Here is a 22,288-nt window from a genome sequence, read left to right on the forward strand (position 1 = left end):
CCCTCTCCCATTTTAAAACATTTACACAGGTACTCTACAACACTCATGCAAGAAGCAGCTCTGAAATCAGCAGCTCAGTGCTAAGGACATCATTCAGTGCTGTGCTGTGCTGAGGTTTAATAATCCAGCTGGAATTTTTATGGTTATTTCCAAAGTGTGCACATCACTAAGGCAAATTTTCCCTCAGCATAGTACACTTTGGATCTACCTAATCTCAAAGGGAATTGATGTTACCTGGGGAAAGACAGAGCTCATCTCTGTTTGCATGAATGGTGTTCCTGCATGTAGAAACAGCTGGTGCTGCCCAAGTAAAAAAATAATAGGCAACTGGGAAATGTATACAATAACTACTGTAGTCATCAGAAACCCATGTGGGTGTCTTTGAATATATCTGGGGGAGAAGGAAGAGGAAAAGAAGGAAATTAGAGTCAGAAAGCAGATGAGAAGATTGTGGTGGGATCACCTGATGAATCAAGGCACAGAGCTGCTGACTGCAGATGTGTATCAGAGCCATGAAACAACACCTAAGTGATGCAACTTTTGGAGCATGTTTTCTATGATGCAACTGAACAAAATTTATCAGATTGCTTTAGTTCACTGAGACTTTCTTTTCAGCCACCAGCAATAACGATGAGGTTAAAAAAAAAAAACAAAACAAAACAAGTATAGGTAGAGCTTCATATTCACATATTTTGATAAACTAAAATCCAGAGGGATTATATTGACTAAATAATGTCCTAAATTACGAGATTTCAATTGGGTGCCTCATGACAGAGGCAAAGTATGATCATTTAGGGAATTGTGGTTGTTCAATAACAACAAGAGAATCAAGTTGCTTTCATCAGCTAATCAGCCTGTCTAAATTTCACTTTGTCACCTCAGCTGGAAATGCTTGAGCACATAGAGTCCTCTGCCATGGCTCTCCCATGGCACAGTTGTTGCCCAGAGGAAGTACAAGAGACAGAACTATTTCCAAATTCTCGGCATGAACCCATCCATCTGACTGATAAGAAAAATGCCAGGTATTCGGTTCGGAAACAGGGAATGAAGATCTCACATTAAATCCAGAAGAAGCTGCAGCTCTTCAGCAGCTGTGCATCCTCTGCGCAGCCAGAGGATGTGTTGATGGTGCCACTGGTGACAGCCCATCACAGTGTGACAAATGAAACCTGCAATGCTGCCCTGCCACTCTGCACATTAACTGTGTTCTAAACCCCTGTACTGGCAGCTTCAGATTGGGCAAATGCCACATGACCCTGAATGATTTATATAATTCTTACAGTAAAATGTCTCTTCATTTCAGAAGCCATGTTCATTTGGTAGGTTTTCAAGATCATGTTATAAACTTAGAAGGACAGAGGTCAAACCCAAAACCTCAGATTCATAAATAGCAGATAAAAGCTGGTCTACTTCTGGAACTGCAATTTAAGTGCCCTTTGTTCAACTTCTGTGCATTTTAATTATGCCTGGGACTCTCCCTTCCAACGTTGGCACTTCTAGAGGTATGAACTCCTAATGCACAGTGACCACGCAGGTTACAACTGCCAATTATGTTTCCACTTAGAATTCTGTTATATATAGCATCAGGGCTCTTGACAGTACAAATTCTCTTCTTCAGGGCTTGGCATACTTTCTTTCTTGCCATTTCACTGAATGGGTGAGAGTCCTTTGCCTAGAGAAATCCTGCACCTTTGAGATTTGCTTCTTGAAGATCATCCAGTCCCCCTGGACTCTTCTGCCCTTCAGGACCTGCCTCTCAAGGGACTCTGTCAACCAGGTTCCCAAAAAGGCCAAACTCTGCCCTCTGGAAATCCAGGGCAGCCGTTCTGCTGACCCCCCTCCTTACTTCTCCTAGAATAGAAAACTGCTATAATTTTGTGATCACTATGCCCAAGACAGCCTCCAACCATCACATCACCCACAAGTCCTTTTCTGTTCACAAACAACAGGCCCAGCTTGCTTACCCCATAAACAAAGGCATCCCTAGATCTGGGAGAATCTGAACATGTTCTTGACATCTCTGGTGTGCTGTAACTTGTCTGGTAACCATCAGTCATTCTAGAGATTTATCCTAAAGGATTTCTTGCTATGGAGTGCAACTCTAACAAATCACAGCTCCATGAGTGCTTAATGCTATGACTGGCATTGCAAGCCCAAACCTTTATTACAGGAAAGATGAGGCACACTTAAAGCTTCTGATTATCCTCTTTAAATAGCAAACTCTGTGTCTGCTGAAAGATCCAACCACTCATTAGGGATGGGCTGGTCTGCAGACACTGCAGAGTGCTCTGCCCACTCTGAGTCACACACAGCCCCCAGTGCCACACTGGCAGGCTGAGATACTCCTTGTACATCCAGGGTGGGAAGAGTCAGGCATTGGCTTTAACGATAAAACACATCATTTTGCAATAATTAAGGTGCATTCATGCCATGAGGAAGTTTTTTCCCTGCTGTCTTCATCTCTGAGGCAGACACTGGAACTTCTTACCAGTAAGCCATTGGATCCATGGACTGTGACACAGCGGGAGAAGGTGTTGTGGATGGAGGTGTCCTTCACATAGGTTGGAGGGTTGTAGCCTCCTTTCTCATCCACGTCTCCAGCCATATGGAAATGAATGGGGTAATGCCCCATTGTCTGCTGGCCCATGTATTTCAGTTCCAGACCTTCAATGTGGGTAGCCTTAAAATCAAGACCAATCTGGAGAGCAAAAGGACAGCAGTCAAGAAACACAAAAATCTGTTGAGGGCAAGGAGGGGGAACTCAGGCATAGGAAGGGCTGCATTGTATCTGCTGAAGGATTTACTGTATGGAGGGGAGTGTGTGCCTGCAGGGTGAGGGAGAGGGGGCCATGGTGGCTAAGCAGACCAGAGCTGCTCTTTGATTTCCCCACTACAGCCATCGACACATTTTATTGTAGAAGGAAAGCAATTTATATTTATCATTTTCCATGGGATTTAGCCAGCTGGGTTAAAATCAAACTTCCTGGGCTAAGCACCACCAAAATCTAGGAAAAATTGGGATTGGAATGTGGAGACTTTATCTCAGGTGCATTGATCACCAGCCTCAATGTCTGCAGGGGCATGACATGCACTTCAAAGCCAAAGGACAGGCAGCAGCCAGAGGGTGGATCTGCTGCACCCTGGGGAGAGCTTGTTTGCTCAGTGGCTGATGAGGAATTTTCCCTTCCTGCATCGTGGCTTCCTCGCTACGTGAAGGCGTGGCTGGAAGGAGGAAAGGACAAGCAAAGGGCTCCAGGCTCACCTTGATGTGTCCCCCAAAGGTGTCGAAATCAAAGAAGGAGCACAGCTTGCTGCTGTACTCGTAGCACTGCTGCTCCATCTCGCCCATGACCGCGACGTTGCGGCTCAGCAGCCCCACCTCCGCCCGCATGTCCACGCCGTCGACCACCTCGCCCATGTGCAGGTACGTGGCTTTCCCTAAAGGAACCAGATCCAGTCTCAGGGTTACTCTGCCAATGCTGCTGGCTTCCCCAGGGCTTCCTGTGGTGGGGCTGGCACACTAATGAAAGGAGCAACCGAGTCAGCACAAACTGTTGGCTGCCACCTCAAAGGAGGGAAGGCTGGAGCACAGGTGACACCCAAGGTCTTGGTGAGATATTTGCAATGGAGGAAGTGGGATTTTTGGTCTTAGCTTCGTTTATCCAGAGAGTTGAACCAACAGTCTGTTAGATAAAACACATTTCCTACCTTGAAAAGGAACTGTGTACTCTGAATTACAAGCAGCTGTGTATGAACATCCAAACAAAAAAGCCCTGATGATGCAGCTGCTGAAAAGTCTAAATCACTAAGGTTAGCACAGCATTTCCCATAGTGAGACACAGGGAGCTGCTCAGATCCCACAGCACTACTCTTGGGCAAGCATCAGGCAGATCCTGCTAACACCATGGCTGTTGATGCAAGCAAGGAGCAGAGTGGGCAGAAAGCCTTGTAGGAATTGTTGCTTGGGACAATCACAGCTCCTCACCAAGTCTGTGGGCTGTAAAATCTCTGACTCCCTGGCCTCCTAAACCTCTCCATTTTAGATCCACCCTCACATCTCCAACTTGCTCCCCAGGCCTCCTCCTGCCCTAGTGCAGGCAGAGTCAATGGGATCTTCCATCTACCCCAAGCCACACCTCTCTTTGCCAAGCCAAGTTGCTCATAACATCTTCCACATACACCCTTCACCATGGAGGGGTTAAAAGCACAGAAAAACTTTCCCTGGCTTGACCAGAAAGGGGGGAAGTCCAGGCAGTGGGGATGTCTAGAAAGCAAAGTATCTCTTTGTTGTAATTTCATTCAAACATATTCCTACTACCTCCTTCCTTCCACAGGTTTTTGCAGAGAAAAGTCAGCTGGGAAAAGGTTCACCTTACTGACTCCATTCTGTATTATTCCAGTAAAAATAAGTAATAAACTCTTTAAGTAAACACTGAACTTTGAGGAATGCTACACTTGCATATATTTAATTTCCATTGAATCGTTCAAATCCTTAATTAGAAACAAATGGCAAGCCTGAAGCCTGGCTATTGCTGCACAGCACTTTATGCTTAAGCAGAAGTGCCAAGTCAAGGGGAGGATTTTCAACACTGAAACAATATTATTTTTAACCAAAACATGATGCTATGAATGTATAAAAAAGATAAGCAAACACCATTCACTGCCTCTTCTCCTGAAGCTGCAAGCAGTGTAGTTTGATGGCAATACTGGGGTTTGGGAAGGGTGAGTGCTCCACCCTGCTCTCCCACTGTTGCGTTGTGGGACAGGGTTCACACCACAGCATGTGCCTTCTGCCTGTGCACCTCTGCCTTCAAAACAATCTGGTCTTGTGAAAAACACTCTCTGTTTACTAGGAGAGTGGTGATGGCCAAAGAGCTGCATGCTCATCTCAGAAATGAAGGGCTGAAAGGGACCCTGGGTTTGCACCTCACCCACTTTTTCAATCGTCTTCCTAGAAAGTCCTGACTTCCCCATGCCTGTGTTGTTGCCCTGCAGGCAGTGAGCCTCATCAGGTGTGTGGCCAAAACCAGACTCAACCCATCCAAAAAACAGCAGCTTTGCTTCCTTTATTCATATACACGAAAAAAGCCACTGCAGCAAGTACCCTCCACATGGGAATACCCCATGCTGGAGCCTTGAGTGAGTCTGCAAAGGAGAACAGTTTCTCCTTATGGAACCTTTTTTAAGCTGTTATTTTTCAGTTTTCCCCAGAGCTGACCTCTCCTTGATTTACTGAAATGCAGGAAGGATTTTAGATAATCATAAGAACATACTATTTGAAGCCACATCTCCAGGATTTGTGGCAGTGAAATTAGATAGGCAGTTTTGTTATTCCTGTGCTGAGCTCTAGAATAATAAATGTCATGCTTGCATGTATTTAATTTAATTTAACACCAGTCCAGACATGCAAAACAGGGTAAGCACTGACAGGAATGTTAAATACGGACTAACCAGTTTCTAAATATAACTTCTTGGGTGCATGTTTTTCACTCTATGCTTTTGCTGATTTGACATGTTTGGAGATAAAAGGAGAGACGGAAAGCAATCCCCTTCCAAAGTAAAAGCGGATTTTGAATAATAGCTCCTTTAATAGAGTTTTGAAAAACAAACCACTTCTCAAGGCAGACAGAAATTCAAGCTCCCTGCAGCAACGGGGCTGAAAGAAGCTTTTGGGAGACAGAGGCTGGCATGGGAGCCCTTGTGTGCTGTAAATGACTGCTGGGAACCAGCACTACAACATCGGGCACTTCCCATGGGACCTGGAGCACTGTGAGGGGCATTTGCAGACACGTGGCACTGCCAGGGAGCTGCCTGGGGCATGTTCGGTGGTGGGCAGAAAAAAACCCACAAGAGTCTGCTCTGTGGTGAGTTCAGGGAGTTCACACGAGGATGGCAGCGTCTCGCTCTGCAGAGCTACAAGTTTAGGTTTGGCTGCTGCTCAGAGCTGGCACGTGGAGCCTTCCCAGGGAGCAGCCAGGATATCTGAGACCCTGAGCACTGACCATGGGCAAACCCCAGCCAGGGGTTTGCAAATGGGCACTGAAGTGGTTTGGTACTAAAAAGGCAACCCTGTGCTTTGAAAGTGGGAGGATTTTGTTGCTGCTTCAGCATCCAAGGCAGTGCTGTGATTTCCCAACCACTAACAAGCCCTGAGGCCACTGATTCACCTTCTCCTCTTTTGGGTGAGGGATTGCTCCGTCCCTCATGGATAGAGACTGCCCTGCCAGCCTTGTGCCATACTGTAATCTAAACCAAACACAGCCTTGCAGTGACACAGATCACATCTCCCCACAGCAGACCCGTAGGAAAAGCTCCCTGGCTTTGCTGCTGCATGTGTCATAGCAGTGCCTTCAGTTAGCACAACGTAATTTTACAGGGAAAACTTCCTTAATACGTGGGCTTGCCTGGTGGAAGTCTTGATTCAGCAAAATATGAACACATTCCTGTGCTTATTACTCAAGGCAGTGACTATTGAAGTCAGTTGTTGGTAAGGATAAGGTAATTATTAAAAGGAAATATACATTAAAATAAACATAGATGATCCACTTAACAAGGGCATGCTTATGTCAACAAAGCAATTCAATGCAAATGGTACAAAGGAAAACCTGCCACATGTGAACCCAGCCATAAAACCTGGGTCTTGGGCCTTATCAAACCTGGGAAGGGTGGGATTTTAAAACTATTTCAACTTCTGCAAATGTGGAAGAATGCTCAGATCTGGTGAGTTAGATGTTTCAGAAAACCCTCCCAGGTACACTCATGCATTCCTAAATCCCTTGGCTCTGAATGGCCCAAAGTGCTAAATCTCCCTTTGAGAAGTGAAACCAGCACTTGAAGGTCTGGATTTGGTGAAGATAAAGAAAAGCTGAGATTCTCCTGAAGTTTTATGGGGTTTTTTTCCTCTAAAGTGTCTTTTCTTCTCCTTTGGGCTCTGTAGGGATAAGACCCAGTACCTCATGGTCTTTTGATGTTTCCTAATCAAGTTTTTAAGGCAAATGCTGAACACAATTTGTCTGTTCAACCCACATGATCCAGTGACAGCAAATCCTTCATGGCATTTTTAAAGTCAGTTCATCTCATTGCAGATGCCAGCCCAGATCTGACAGATTTATCATTTTTGCCAAGCACTTGTCATCACTGGTGGTAATGCCCCTATTGCTTATATTTAATAACAAACAAATGTTCACACTGGCACCTTTCAAATCCTCATTATTCTGAATTATCTTGCTGGGGTTTGCTGTTGCATCCCTAAGCCACAGGCCTGTAACTCAGCATGGTTTGGGTGAGCTGGCTGGTTCCTTGAGTCACACAGCACAACCTGATGTCCTAATCAACAAATATTCCTCCAATTCACAACTTTTACATGGATAATTAAGTTTTCAGCAAATAGACATAACAGCAATCAGGCACAACCTCTACCCTCCTTAATATCTATGTAAACCTGAATGAGATTCTGTCAGCTCAGCTCCCAGGCAATGCCCCAAGGTAGAAGGAGCTCTGAAAGACTGTTAGAAATGCCCATTTCAAAAGATTCCCTGCCCTGCCCTCAAGCACCAGGATTGCCTTAAAAAAAAAGAGCTTTTATCAAGTTCCAGCCAAAATGATGCCAACTTCTAAGCAGAACACCCTAAATCTCTAAAAATATCTGAATTTTGATAGTGGAGTAAATTCTCCCATCCTTACAACACAGATGAATGCTGACTGCGAATTTGTGAGACAACTACGTGTTTATACTTTGAATTCAAAGTTCTCTGCAAGAACAAGATCACAGTAAACTCCTTATCTCTCTAATATTTGCAACCCAATAAGCAGGATTTAAGAGATGTGTGCTTGAATTCATAGGTTCACCAGTATGTGGGATAACTGGAGCAATTATGCCAGGCACGAATAGTTTTTTCATCCTTTATCAAGAGCATATAGGAGCACAAGAGAACACTTCATTTCTGTTCCATGGTGAAACTTATCAGCATTTGTAGAAACTTCATACAGAGCAACCAAGATGAAGATAAGACTTGTTTCCCAGAGAAACTAGACAAAATACTAGGTCTTTCCTACTATCCAGTTCTATCATAACAACACAACCCTTCCTTCCTTCCTCCCTCCCTCCCTTTGCCCTGCACTTCTGTCCCTCCCCAAACCTTGTGAAGTTGGAAGATCAAACAGTTTTAATCTGTTCCCACAGTGAAAATAATCTAGGCACAAAAAATGACAAGCAAAAAAAAAAAAAGAGTTAAACAAAGAAAGCAAGAGGAGGGAAAAGCTCCATTTAAGTGAGTGACCATTTGACTGGGAGCAGGACCTGCAGATCTGGGTCCTCATGCAAACCACACTTACCCATGGGAGCCACAGTTTGTATGTCAGGACAGTTACTCCAGTAAAAAGTGCAAAAGATCAGAGCCTGTGTGTTCTCCCTCACTTTCTACACTGAGATTTGCAGATGTCCATAGTTAAATAACTAAATCCTCCTAGAACCTGACGGCAATTGAGTATGAACTCCCTTAATTTGTTTTGAAAAGCTCTAATCAATCCACTTCTAGCCAGTAAAGAAAATATGAATTTCAGCAGGAAGTATCAAATATAAATAGGACATGAGCTAACTAATGAGTTTGACTTTTTTGGCACAATATGCTAAACCATGTCTATTAAAATACTATTAAATTATGAGAGCATAAATTATATTAAACCTTGGTATGCCAAGTGGCTGCCACACCAAACTGGCTGTCCACAAAACAGAGGCTTTCTGCCTTTTTTATAACAAAGAGACTCTTAAGTAGTTCAGATCTGACATTTAGGTTTCATTTTAAAAATAAATGGAAAGGAAAAAAAATCAAGATTAAAAGGGAAATAAATCATCATGGGGAGGAATGGTTTTATCATTTGTCTTTCAAAGGGCAAACTTTTGGAGTTCTCAGCTTCTAAACTAAACCTCTTAGGAAAATTAAGCCTTTTCACTTATTACAAATGACATCCCTCTGACATCCTCTGTATAAATGTACGTGTGGAAGGCTTTTCTCAGAAGGAGCAAAGCAATCTTGCCTACCTCCATAGCAAAAGGGAGGCAGATATTTACGATGAATGTTCTTCATCGATTACAAACCTGGCCAGACACACAAGGCCAGGCTGTGCCAGGGCTGCTCACCTGTGCTGAGTCCAGGGGCCATTAATGATCCTTATTCTGGCTAATAAAGACCCATCATGGCACAGGGCAGTGGCTGAAGTTACACCATGGCCAGAGCAGCTCTGGGACCTCCTGGCCCCTAAAGGCAGGGGACAGCTCAGCCTTGCCAGCTTTTATTTCATCTAGACTGAGCTTAGACTCAGGCAGATTATTTTGTTTTCTAGTGAGGATGTGTTTTTGTTACAAGAAAGTTGGAAGTGATTTTTATAAGTGGACTAAATTTTCCCTTGATTTATAAATCAGTGAAATCCCATTGACGTCAATAGAGTTGCCTGGATATAAGAGAGGAGAGACTTTGGCCCTGGTATTCATGTAATTTGTGGTAATAAAAGGAATGTCCTAATTCTCCTAAAGAGAAACTGGAGACCAAGAGCACAATTGCTTTAACAAGTGTTTCCACTGCTTCTTCATTTGAAATTCACATGAACTTTTTTGTTGTTTTTAATCCATTATTTGTTTCCTTAAACTAACTTAGCTGCCACTGTTGCAGAGGATGAATGCAACTACATGAATTCCACAGATCCATCAGATTATGGGAAGCCCAGGACTCCTACACCATCTTTATTTCTACTGGCAATCTTCCAAGACCATCTTCATGATGTGACTTGTATCATACCAGTCTGACTCCAACAGCTCAAAAGTTGCTCAAGAAAAATATTCCGCTTGGAAATGCACCTTCTTTGAAAGCACTAGACATTTGAAGTCATAAGATTATGATACATTCAAACTGTGAATAACATTTTTCTTGGCCTAATGCACATCTCCAACAATGGATGGCCAAAGCTCTGTGGGGAGGCAGCTGCCAAAGGAAGTTATTGGTACCTTCCAAAAGAAGTTGCATCAGAGATAATGTTGAAGTGGTTCATTTCAGAGAACCAAGAGAACTCCCTGGTGCATTGGATGTTCCAAGTGCCCTCATGGTTTCTCAGAAAGGTCTTACTGTAAATGCAGACAAGACCTCTGCCTAGAGCAACAGCCAGTGTGTAAACAAAGATAAATTGACATGCATCATTTACCACCAGGCAGATGCTGCCTCTGAAAAACAGCCTCATCTACTACAGACTTCTACACTGTAAAATAATGTTTGCTTTTGTAAATTATAGAAGCAAAGTCATCCTCATCTATTCAGATAAGGGGCAGTTCATGTGCTTTTTCCATGCTCTGCTTATCAGTGTGCCAAAACAAGGTTCTAGAAGGGAAAGACAACTTCACATACTCAAGTGAAGATTAAATCTCCCACTCTGGATTTCAGTTTTATGCTCATCCTGGTAATAGTCTGTGCTTCATCATAGTTATGCTTGTTAATTGGATTCTGTGTCCAGAGGCCATCCCACAATCATTGGACTACAAAATCTATTAATCAAAAGCAATTTGTTTTGCATTTGAGCAGGTCACCTACAAGAGAGCAATGCTGGGGCTTTACAAAGGCTCCCACTCCTCCTTCTCAGGCTGGTTCTGGCAGCACCCTGCCACTCCATCTCCCCTGTGCAGGGGCTCAGGACAACTCACTGGCTGCCAGAAATGTTTGGCTAATACATCACCTCACAGCAATACTCTCTGGAGACACAGTAAACGGGAAACAGTAGCTTCAGTAGTAAAAATACAAAACAGTATTTCTAAAATGTAAGATTACAGTTCTTGTTAAATAGAACTTAGGAAAGCAGCCAGCTGGAAATTACTTCATAGCCTTACAGTGTCTCATGGTCTGCTCCTGCCCTAGTTCCCTCTTCCCATCAGCTGTGCTCATCTGCTTTCTAGGAAGTGGTATTTCAAATGCAGTTATTGCAAATCTCAGATACATAACCTGTATCTGCTCCGCTTAAGTAAATTCACCCACTCAACAGCATGCCTGGGGACAAAAATGGATCAGCTATGAAAAGAGCAGGCAGAAATGAACCAAAATCAAGTTAGATTGTTTTCAAGGATGAAAGCTACATATCTCAAAAGCATCTAACAACCAGCCATCAAATTCAGGTGTCTTTCAACATTTTTCAGTTCTTGGAGTTATCTCAGTGAAAATGACAGAATTTGTGATCTGCAACACTGGAGTGATAAGATGAAGCACCTCACCTGCCACCTTGACCTGGGTGGGTCTGCAGCTTCTGCAGGGCAGCACTTGGAACTCCTCTGCCTGGTACATGGAGTAGTCAGTGCTTGCCACCACCAGCCTGTCCCCAGGTCTCCATGAGCTCACATCATCTGCCAGATTCAGGATCGTGCTGTTCACGTTGGTGTCAACAGTTACCGTGAGCTTCGGCTTCACTGAAAACCCAAAATGAAGGGTGGGAAATTCAGTCAATCCCATCAGAAAAAGCTTGCTCCTTCTTTTTTCTTCCCCCCACCTCTCCTTGGTGCACCACTGAAAATTATTATTTTTTCATGTTAAAAAGAAAAAAAAAGTTAACTCCTTCAAACATGTTTTTTTACTGGCTTTGGCTCGGCAAGCAAGAAAACAGGAAAGTATTTTTCTTTAGTTGCAGGCAGGTGGATTTTCCACTAACCCCAGGATAAATTTAAATGTAGCTCTTACTGGCTCATTCTCACCACACCCACTTAGCAGCAGCTCTTTGTGGGCACTGGGTGCTGTTGTTTACAACAGCCAAGTGGTCTTTAACCTAATGATGTTTTTTTCCAGCAAAACATGTGCCACCCTTCTTTTCCTGCCAGCACCAAAAATCCTAATGACCTGTTTAATGACCAGGGTAAGGACATCAGTGTTGGAATGATTAACTACAAAATGATAGTTTCAAACCCTGTTGTCTTCACAAGTTCTGATTGACTAATCCTATGTCATCCCAAAATGTTTTTGCAAAAGACAAGGAATTTACATGAAAGAACTTGCCAAATATTTCTCACAGCCTTGATGGGTTTTTGAAAAACCACCTTGCTGCTTCTGTTATTCTGTTATATAAAAATTCTCAGTAATTTTTCCTGAGATAAATCTTCAGCCATTCTATCTGAGTTCGTGTCCTAGCCCAGCCCAAAGCTTTAGCTTGGAAAAATTACAGACAATTTTGTGACACCAGGAAGGAGCTGGTCATGGGAGGACGGGATTTCTGCTGTTCTCAGTTCTGGCTTTCAGCGAGGGGGCACATACCAGATTTGCCACACAGGAACCTGACTCTGTAGTTGTGGCAGCCCTGGCCGGTCTGGTCCTTGCCATGGCACAGGAATTGGTAATCGTGGCCGCTCTTGTAGAAAACCTCCGTGGTTAAATCCGCTCCGTCAAGCGTCATCGCCTGGAACGAGGGTGGAAATACAGCTCAGGGGCTGCTGTGAGGTGAAGGGATTTCACCAAAACATCTGAGCCATCAGAAGAGGCCTTTGCTTTGTTTTGGGTGATGGCACAACCACTGCCTAGCAAAGCCCTGTGGCTGGGCTCTCCAGGCGGCGTTTCCAGCTGCTGCTCACGCACAGCCACTGCTGAGGTGCACGCCTTTTCCTGTGTCTGTGCTGAGACCTTGGGCTGCTTTGGGAGGAGTTTGTGAGCTTCACAAACAGCTGCCTCGGTGCCCTAGATTTTCTCTTGCCACTGGTTTGAGGGCAGATGGAAACGTTGAACACAGATGCTTGCACCCAGATGAACTCATGGCTCCAAGCCTCTGCACTGCGCTCATTCCATTGCTTGTAGCTAGGGTCTGTCTGAACCTTGAAGAAGACAGGGGCTAGGGGTTTTATTTCTTCACTGCATGGATCAGTCTCTCAAAAAAATCCCTAAGGGTGCTGCAACACTGCTGCCTGTTCCAAAAGAAACAAGGAGAAAGTGGCCCTTTCTCACAGGCAAGTACCAGCCTGTAGAGCTGCCTTGAGAAAAAAGGCTGTATCATGCCAAGAAGCAGTGAGATATGAAACCTCTCTGCTGTTCCTGCTGGGGCAACATCTCAGGGTCATGTCAAATTTCACATTCTGTCTCTTAGAGCTTGCATTTCTCTTGACCCTTTCACAAAAATGTGGTGCATTGCATGGGGCAATCCAAATACCATGTGCATTTTGGCAAGGCACCAGCAGAAAAGCTATCTTTCAATGAAGGGTCTGATCCTGATTGTCTCACTCATGCAGGCTTTCCTTATTAATGAATCCACCCTGCTGCCATGTGTGGGATTAGCACCGTCAGCTGCAGGAATGTGCCTCTGGCTGTGCTGCTCTGCTGTTATTATCATCATATCTTCAATTTTCTCCCATGTTCCAGAGCTGGGGCAGGCCAGCTGCTATAAATCAGTGTAGCTTTATAAAAGCAATGAGCAGTACCAGATTACACTACCTAAGGATTTGCCCTAAGATCTGCAGGATAAACTGAAAAATGTTTCACTTTTAATATACAAGGGAAAAAATACCAAAACACAACTTATTTCACAGAAGAGGGGAAAAAAAGGTTTGTTTCTAGAGCAAAGAATATCTTTCTTCTTTCTGTTTTAACACGCATTCTAGAAGTGGATGTATTGTAAGGAACATCTGACCCCTGTTCTGAACTAAGTTGTCACTTCTAATACACGTATATGGAAGCAGAAATGAATGTGGATTTGGTAAGACCTGGCAGAAAATTATAGGGCAGTTTTTTCCTTTCTGTTCAAGAGAGATCCTTTATAACATCTAGCCCTGGAAACTTTCACTCATACAGTCAGCATTCCCATTTACTTCAATAGCCACATTCTTGTGAATGAGAACAACTCCACTGGCTCAGAGCACACAGGAACCCCAGGCTCAGCCTCACACAGATGGGAAGGATTTTATTGTCTTTTTCTAGGCAATGCTTCTGCTATAGGTAGACATAAAAAGTATATGGTTAACATATTTTTTAAAATACCCTCATGTCTTGCTAGGCTTTTTTGTCCTTAAAGAGGTTTTCTGCAGTGTCAGAAAAGGTATCAGTGGTCCTCAGCATGCTGGCCCAATGGTATAATTATAGTGCTTAGCTCCAAACAGAATTCAAATTTCTTTCCACAGAGTTGAAACAATTGGTTCCAAGAAATGGCTGAAAGCTCACCAATATTTTTGACAACCTGCTACAGCCGGTAGTTGCATTATCTTGTTGCATTTTGTGATTAATTTTTTAGGTTAGGGTCCATTCCAGGACAATTTAAAACCTTTGAAATTTTCATGTGGTTGCTCCTTTTAATCTTCCAGCAGGGAATCACATATTTCATGATAGCATCTGTGCTGTCTGTGACCCATCTGTACAGCTTTTCATGCCAGGAGCTGGAATTTACTGAAAGGAACTCAATTCTATCAAATTTGGCCCAGAACAATACGAGCCTGTATACAAGATCTTGTTGGTTATGTATTAGAGTGGTAAAATAATTGGTGTATTTTGTTTAGAAACAAAAATTACTGACAAGCACAGTGATTTTGGGGGTTCAGTGCCAGTCCAAAGAAGACTTGCCCCTCTAAAGTGAGTGGTAAGCCTGCCTACCTGGATGTCAATGGGCTGCCTGCAGATTTTGTCAGGATGAGCAGCTTTGAAGTCAGACAGCTTCTCCATGTCCTTAGATCTCGCTTTGTCAGGCTTCTCAAACCACTCTGTCCATTCTACATCTGGAGACAAGTGCAAACAAGTATTGTCATTTGAAAGTCAAGCTTAATGAGTGCAGCAAAAATGCACAAAGCATAAGATGATCTCGGATATCATTCACAAGTTTCTTCACTGATGATCTGATTCATGCCTCTTCCTGCCAGCCTGTCAGCCACTTTTAATGATGCTGTGAAGTGCAACCAGCCAGGGGAGAGCAGAGTTATTAAAAGCTTCATAATTGGCGTGTGCACTGTAAGCATTATTAATAGATACAGATAGATAAGCATTATTAATAGATACAGATTTTGGATCTGTGTCTGCCTTAGCTGCCTTCTCTGATCTTCAGATCAAGTTGCACCAGCTACTGTGTGTTGTCTGAAACATGGACACGATGACTGTGCAGTGAAAAGAAGAGGTTGTGTGTGATCTCTGAGACCATAGGAGATAGAATTTCATACCCAGTGCAGAAAAGGAAAAAGGATCCCAGTTATTCAGAGGGTCCTAGAGACAACTGGGGAAAGAATCTGTGAGAGTTCATTAATTGGCTTACTGATGACATAAATAGCAGCTAGCAAGTGCACTCTTCCCAAATGGAAAAGGATTGCAGGAAAAATAATGATTCACCCTATTTTTCAGCTGTCTAGCACCGAGTGAAAAAGCCCACAGACCCCTCACCTTGAACCCACTCGCTCGTTGAAGAGACGTTAAAATGTTCTCCATTCTCAGCTTTGAATAGTTTGAATACTTTGGCCACAGCTGAGCCTTTGTGACCTGTTAAAAAAACCAAAACATTGGTAAAATCATTGAAATCAATTGGAAAAATCATTGAATGCAGTTGACAAGAGTAAGAACTAAAAATAATTGTCTCTGTGTGTATTTGCATACTTTGACTACATTATTCAAAATTAGTCCTGCACAACTTCCAGAAAAATTTACAAATCTTGCAAGGAGGCTTCAAACACTTTTGCAACTTTATGGATAATGAGGAAGAAAAACTTTCAAAAATCAAGAGAGAATAAAGCCCAGAATTATTTGTCATATATTGTTATTTCTATTTAGTGTTGTAGCAAGCTGTGTTATTCATGTCATGAGAAGACAGAGACTCGACAGTGTTCAGCTTGCAAGAAAATGGTTTCACACGAGGACTTGAGGCTACTAATTCAGGATACACTGATTAAATTTTCAGCTGGTGTGAACTAGGTCTGTTCCACAGATTTGTGTCTTAAGAGAGGCAGTGTCTGAGCTCAGTGAAGTTACATGGATTTACACTGGGGCAGGATCTCACCTTTTATCTAAAGGTTTGGAGAGCATTCAATTAAATGTGTCAAACCACCAATTGCTCATGGCTTCGATGTAATGCAGTGGGAAGTAAAAACACCATTGGCCAAATTAATCTGAGCTATAACTCCAATAACTCCCAGACATCACGTCAAGACAGCATTTTGTGCATTAAATACCTTGATATTCAATGTGGTCTTCAACAGAAGAGGAGGGATTTCCTTTAATGGTAATAAAACTCCATGGGTGCCTGGAAAATGAAAATGAGAAATGATCAAGTAATGTCAAGTATGAGATGCATATTTCTTATAGCCCAATGTTCCTAAATTTCTCAGAGGCACCACATCCAAAACAGTCTCATTAGTGTCACAGGCCATGTAGTTAAAATTAATATTATCTCAACACTATATTTCTTCAGTAAATATATCAGAAGAGAAGCAAATTTGAAGACAATCCCCACTTAAAACATGCCTGTAACAAGTGTGTTTGTTTTTTAAATGAGTGTTTAAAGAAGCTTGTGTATGACAGACCCAAGAAACACTGGCACCTCCTTGGGGAGCCTGAAAATAAATCCTCTGTGTGTGTGTACATGTGTGTACACTGAAGAATATGAAAAGAAGCCACTTCTGCTTAAATAAATTTAGCTCATGCTGAAACCTTGTATATGACAATTGTCTTTGGAATGAGCCATGAGAATTTCTAATAGACAGACTGGCTGGCAAAGGACAGTAAAAATTGCTTAGTCTCTGCATATCTAGTTTCCTTCTTTGAACATTGAACACTGAACACAGATAAAGGTTTACAGCTCTGAACTGTCTGTCCAAATCTGATCCCATGTTGGAATTCAGTTCATTATCATCTGATGGTTTTTGATCAGGTGGATTCAATAGCTATGAGCCACCCTGGAGGATGAGAAAGCAATAGAGACAGGGACTGAAGTGCCTCCCAGCCTTGGGGGTGAACCCAGTTAGGAGGGGTCAGGGAAGGCTTTTATCTTCAAAGTAGGAGTAGTTCAGGCATATCTGCTCATAATGAGTAAGAGAATAAAAAATATGCTTTTAGGGTGCAGGAAGACTGTGCTGAATTACCAAAAACTCCCATGGATTAGGTCATGTCTCTATAGTTATAAATATCTGGTCATTTCACTTGCATCAAAAGTCTTGCAGGTCACTTTACATTGGTGCAAGTGAAGTTCCAAACCACTCTGGTTTGGAACTCTGGAATAAAACACATACAGCCATTGACAGAGAGCCACTGAAGCTCACCCGGATCACGAGCTGGGCTTTGCTGGGCTTTGCTGCTCTGGGGGCAGCAGGGGCAGGCTCAGGGCGAGCGCTGGTGCAGCCCATGCCGTGCCATGGCCCCAGGGGACAGGGCTGCCCAAGGGGACACTGTCCCAGCAGCCTGTCCTCAGCCCCAGCCCTGGCCAGGCTCGGTGGGAGCTGCCAGCACCACTGCCTGCCAGCGAGCCAGATGCTCCTGCTGGAAAATTTGCCTTGGTGCCAATTGCCGAAGGCACTGACAGGCTCTGATCTCCATCCAGGGAGAGAAGGGGGATGGGAGCAGGAAGGACACTTTATCACTCAGCAGTCAGGGTAGATTTTTTTTTTGTTTTGTTATTATTATTATTATTATTTTGGTAAACCAAATTTGAAACAATAATCTCAAAAATAATCTCAAAAAAAAATTTAAAGGTAAGGAGTTATTCACTTTTGCAGCTCAAGGTCTGGCCCCATTTCATGTGTTAAAATACTTGTTTCTCCCAGTTATTTTACCACTAAAAATAGTTTTCAAGTCGTTAAACCCTGACACATAAGGACACATGCAATCTGTTTGGGCTGTATAAAATGAAGCGACCAGGAAGTCCAGAGCCAAGCAGGAGATATTTGTGTGGAATTCCAAAGAGAATAACTATGTCATCAAGTGCAAAAAGGCTTTCTCTTCATTTATTAGTAAAAGGGGAAAAAAATGGCTCACGCTGAAAGAGTAAACACACTTTTCAGAAGGAAAACAATAGGAGAGGAATGCAAGATTTTCCTTTCATTCCTAATGTTCTGGACTCAGCAAACAGGCAATTAAAAGAGATTCCAGGAGCACAGAAACATTTCTTAATAAATCAGCCTTGTGCATCGGATCTGCTACAGCAAGGGGGAGTTGCACAACTTTACAATCTGGTTGAATACTGAGCAAGTGGAGATGGGCAGGAATTTGCCCATTAACCCCCACCAACACCCCTGCCAGAAACCAACAAAATCTACAACTGAATTACAGTCTTCTCTCAGGGATGCCCATGGCCAGCCCCAGCAATTGTCAGCAGCTGAGAAGATTTGACAGCCAGGATTCAGCAGGACCAGCCAGCAAACCCCAGTGCTGGGCAGTGAGTGGTGGCAGGCGTGTTAGAAACAAAAATCCATCTGCTCTCCTCAGTCAGAGCCTGCCATGGCCACAGAGGGTAAAATGTGGATACACATGTGTAATTTTCTCATTCCAAACAATTTTTTCTGAGATACTAAAAAAAAATTTCCAAAAGCACCTGTCAAGTGCATACATCCTTATTCATAGTTATAGATGTATCTGAAATGTAAACCACTATACCTAAATCTTGTTATATTGAAGTGGAAGTTCAATTTGCTTTAGAGGAAAAGCTTGGATAAACCTAAGGCTGCCTGTGTTCCACTGTGCCATCAAACTGCCTTTCTAAGTCTGGCCCCAGCTGCCATCCAGACAATGTGGTTTTTGAGAATTGATGAACTTAAACTCTGAGAACACTCCTAAAAATATGTTCTTTTAAATAATGCACCAGATATTTTTCCACACACCAGTATGCTGGTGGAAAACAGTGTTGACCAATTACTCCCTTATTATTTATCCACATGTCTCTATAATTCATGGAATGCAGTTTTGTGGCATTTCAGATAACAGCATGGCAAGGATTAGCCTTTTGACCACAAACAACAACAACACTGAAAGTCACACTTCCATGGATTAATTTCTGTGGTATTCCCGTTATAAACATTGATGGCAAAATTTGAGAATCTTGCACTGAAACACCACAGCAGCCTAAAAAAATCAAGTGTGATTTACTTTTATAAACATATGCAAAAACCATAATGGGTATTCCCATTATAAACATTGATGGCAAAATTTGAGAATCTTGCACTGAAACACCACAGCAGCCTAAAAAAATCAAGTGTGATTTACTTTTATAAACATATGCAAAAACCATCAATTCCTTCCTGTAGCATCATTGGGGAAAAAAGCATAATGTTCAAAAACCATGTTCTGTTTCCCTAATTCCAGCATTTGAAAAAAACACCCAGCAGGCTACTGGGCTCTAATATGGGTCTAAATTTGAGAGCAAGGATTGCACTGATGGAGATAGCCTGGTTTTGGAGACCATTTTTGCCTTCCTTGTTTATTCTTTGAAATGTGTTGTCTGGTGCCCAGGAGGCCCTGTAACTTTTGACACAGCCCCTTCATCAACCATCCCAGATCTTGCTCCATCTGTGTGTGCCCAGCTGACAGATGTCTCTTTCCACAAACTGCTGTATTGAAACACTTCTCCCTACAAGGCAGATTTTGTGTGTGTGTGTGTGTTCTGCAGACACCCTCTTAGTGCCTCATAAAAAAAGCCTACATAAATTCAGATAAACACAAAAAATATAATGGCTACAGTTGGGTAAATAGCAAGTACTCTCAACAGTCTGTGTGTCAACACAGACACTGTTTTGGCCACAGAAGTATTTACAGTCCACACCATAAATCCGTGTTTGCTAAATTTCTGTGCTGCACAAGTCCCCAGACCTGTACTGGACAAGCTGAGGAATGTGCTGTATGTGTGTCTGTATGGATGTAGCCAGGGCTACACAGCAATTATTGTACCCTCCTTAATGCTCAGCCCATCTAATCCTCTGTGTGTGTGTAAATATGCTTCTTAAATCTTTGGGGGATGGCTTGAAAATAAATTGGAATAAGCAACCTGTGGGAACAATATCTTGGAAAACCATCTTTTTTAATGTGAATCATATGCTATTCCTCAATCTGCTAATAAAAATACCCAATATAGACTCTGAGTGCATCTGAAACTATCTAATTAACTGCTAAAACTGCACATTGAGAAGTTTCCCTCTTTTTTTACTTTTTTTTTCCCCATGTGAAAGAACTTTGTGACTTTGAAAGAGTGGAACTATTTGGACATCTCAGGAACATAATAAAGCCTCTGTGCTGGGAGAACTGGCAGGACTGGCACATACCTAAACCCAAGGTGGAGGAAATGCTTGCTGCCCAGTTTGGTCATTGCTTTCCTGGCCAAGTCATCCAAGTTTCTGGATCCTTCATCATTCACTGCGACTGACAGGATCATGCCATTTGCAACTCTGCCCAAGTACTGAGCCAGGCGGACACTTTCCTCCTTTGCTCTGTAGGTATCGAACCTGAAATGATCAAAAACACCCATAAACATTTACCGCAGCATTCACCACGCCTTTAGGTACTGAAAAGCAAGTACTATAAAGAAAGTACTCTTTTGTATTGCTCACTGTAGTATTACCCTGCTGCAAAAGCACTTGTCTAGCAGGGTGTGTTGGAGGGTTCTGTTAAACCAAACTGATTAAACTCTAATTGAAAAACTGCAAGGTATAACACAGCTCACTCTCTGGTTTTGGAGATGGCTGGTCTAGGAGGAATTGTACATTCATGCAGTTACACCCATTTGAAGAAGATGCTGAAATGTGTGTGTTTGAGCCTGCTGAGATGCTGTCCCCAGCCTCACATCCAGGCAGCCAAAAGGTCACTCACCGGTCTGAGTGGACAACTGCCCCTGTCTTTGGGTCAATGACGTGGACAATGACACCCCGGTGGCCCCAGCTCCTCTCGAAGTAATATCCACCTTCTTCCATGCCACCAGGATGGAGAGTCTTGTTTAAGAAAGTCCAGGACAGCTTTTTCTTCCCGTGGATCTCAAGAGTGCCACCTTTGCTGACTCCAAGGTACTTCTGTCCAAAGTAAGGGTTTGGCTGGCTGCCGTCATCCGCTCTAAGGCAGGAAGGGAGGAAAAGGGACCAGGTTTGGGTTTGCATCTGAGTCAAGGAACCTCTCTCCTTGTGCTGCCATGACCCAAGGAGAGAAGGCCCATGGTGTGCTGTGCATTTCTTTCAAGTATTCCAAGAATCAGGAGCTGCCCACGTTGTACAGAAATTATTTTTAAAAATAGTGGCAGCTATCAAAGACCAAAAGCACTCTGGAACATAGCTTATACATGCTACATGCATTATATCCAGGCCAGAGGAGGCCTGGAGCCCAGACTGAATGGCACATCTGTGTTTTTGAATTCTGGAGGCAGGCAAGACCCTAACCAGGAGCTAAGAGGTCCAGTGGTTATTAAATATTAATTTAGCATCCTTGAAATTTTAAGAGATCCTGTACCAATCTGCAAGACAAGCCTATTATCCTTCACTCACAACTCCCATACAGAAAGAAAGAATGTTTAGAGAGGAGAATTTTCAGACAAAAATAACTCCTCAGGTTTTAAGCCTATTCTGGAAAATCAGTTTGAGTTTGGGAAGGTGCATGCTGATTCTCTAGCATGCCCAAACACCCCAGTGTTCATATCCCAGTAGAAGAGAAAAAATCCCAAACTTGCATCAATTTTTGTAGGCCATTTAAGTTGTTTAAAAAGTTACTGAACTTCCACAGAGCACTGATGATAAGTATATCTGAGAACATGTAATTTTAAGGAACATTTTCATTCCCTGATGTGGAAGAGAGTTGCCAGAAGGTTCTGAGGTAGTATTTTACCGTGCATACATACCGCCCATATAAGATGATAACCACATTGCCTTGGTAAGGGCACAGCTCACTGCCAATGTGTAGCTCTCCATCATTTTCAATGAGTATGTGTCTTGTACGCAGGATGATGGGCTGCACATCGTCCTTGATGACCAGTTTTCCTAAGCAGAGAAGGTTATGACATTTGCTTTATCCCCCTGCAGCTCATGTGAGGTTGTGGTATCATTGTGCTAAACCCAATGCTGGGCTGTAATCTCAGTTTTTAAAAAATTCTGTTCATACACCCCAAAACAGCTCTCAATACAAATCCTGAAAACATTGGTTTTTATTCAGCCCAGTTCTTGATGAGTGTAAATAAGATTTACATGGAAGAGACAGAGACAGAAGTTTAGAGTTAAGATGAATGAAAGCCAGCAACACTATGGCTCTGTCCTTGGAGACAAAGAGGGACATGAGCACCTGCCCTGTCCTGAGGCCCTGATAACACAACTACTGCAGTATGATGCTATCAGGCCAGTGCTTTGGTAAAAATAATG

The 22,288-nt window shown here is 42.9% G+C and overlaps 1 protein-coding gene across 3 annotated transcripts in view; it reads right to left on the reverse strand.

The window, feature by feature from the left end:
* Nucleotides 1-22,288, reverse strand: part of LOC120509133 (cell migration inducing hyaluronidase 1) — a 98,988-nt gene that overhangs the window by 22,783 nt on the left and 53,917 nt on the right. For all 3 annotated transcript variants that reach the window (XM_039723461.1, XM_039723462.1, XM_039723460.1), the window contains 10 exons: nt 21,775-21,913; nt 20,763-20,999; nt 20,219-20,398; nt 16,145-16,215; nt 15,363-15,458; nt 14,589-14,710; nt 12,276-12,417; nt 11,249-11,440; nt 3,263-3,438; nt 2,489-2,698 (listed from right to left, as the gene is read on the reverse strand). In XM_039723461.1, coding sequence (XP_039579395.1) covers nt 2,489-2,698; nt 3,263-3,438; nt 11,249-11,440; nt 12,276-12,417; nt 14,589-14,710; nt 15,363-15,458; nt 16,145-16,215; nt 20,219-20,398; nt 20,763-20,999; nt 21,775-21,913 — 1,565 coding nt within the window. The remainder of the gene's footprint in view (nt 1-2,488; nt 2,699-3,262; nt 3,439-11,248; nt 11,441-12,275; nt 12,418-14,588; nt 14,711-15,362; nt 15,459-16,144; nt 16,216-20,218; nt 20,399-20,762; nt 21,000-21,774; nt 21,914-22,288) is intronic.

Source organism: Passer montanus, unplaced genomic scaffold (assembly GCF_014805655.1).
Source record: "Passer montanus isolate IOZ18808 unplaced genomic scaffold, ASM1480565v1 scaffold5, whole genome shotgun sequence".
In the NCBI taxonomy this organism is placed as follows: domain Eukaryota; kingdom Metazoa; phylum Chordata; class Aves; order Passeriformes; family Passeridae; genus Passer; species Passer montanus.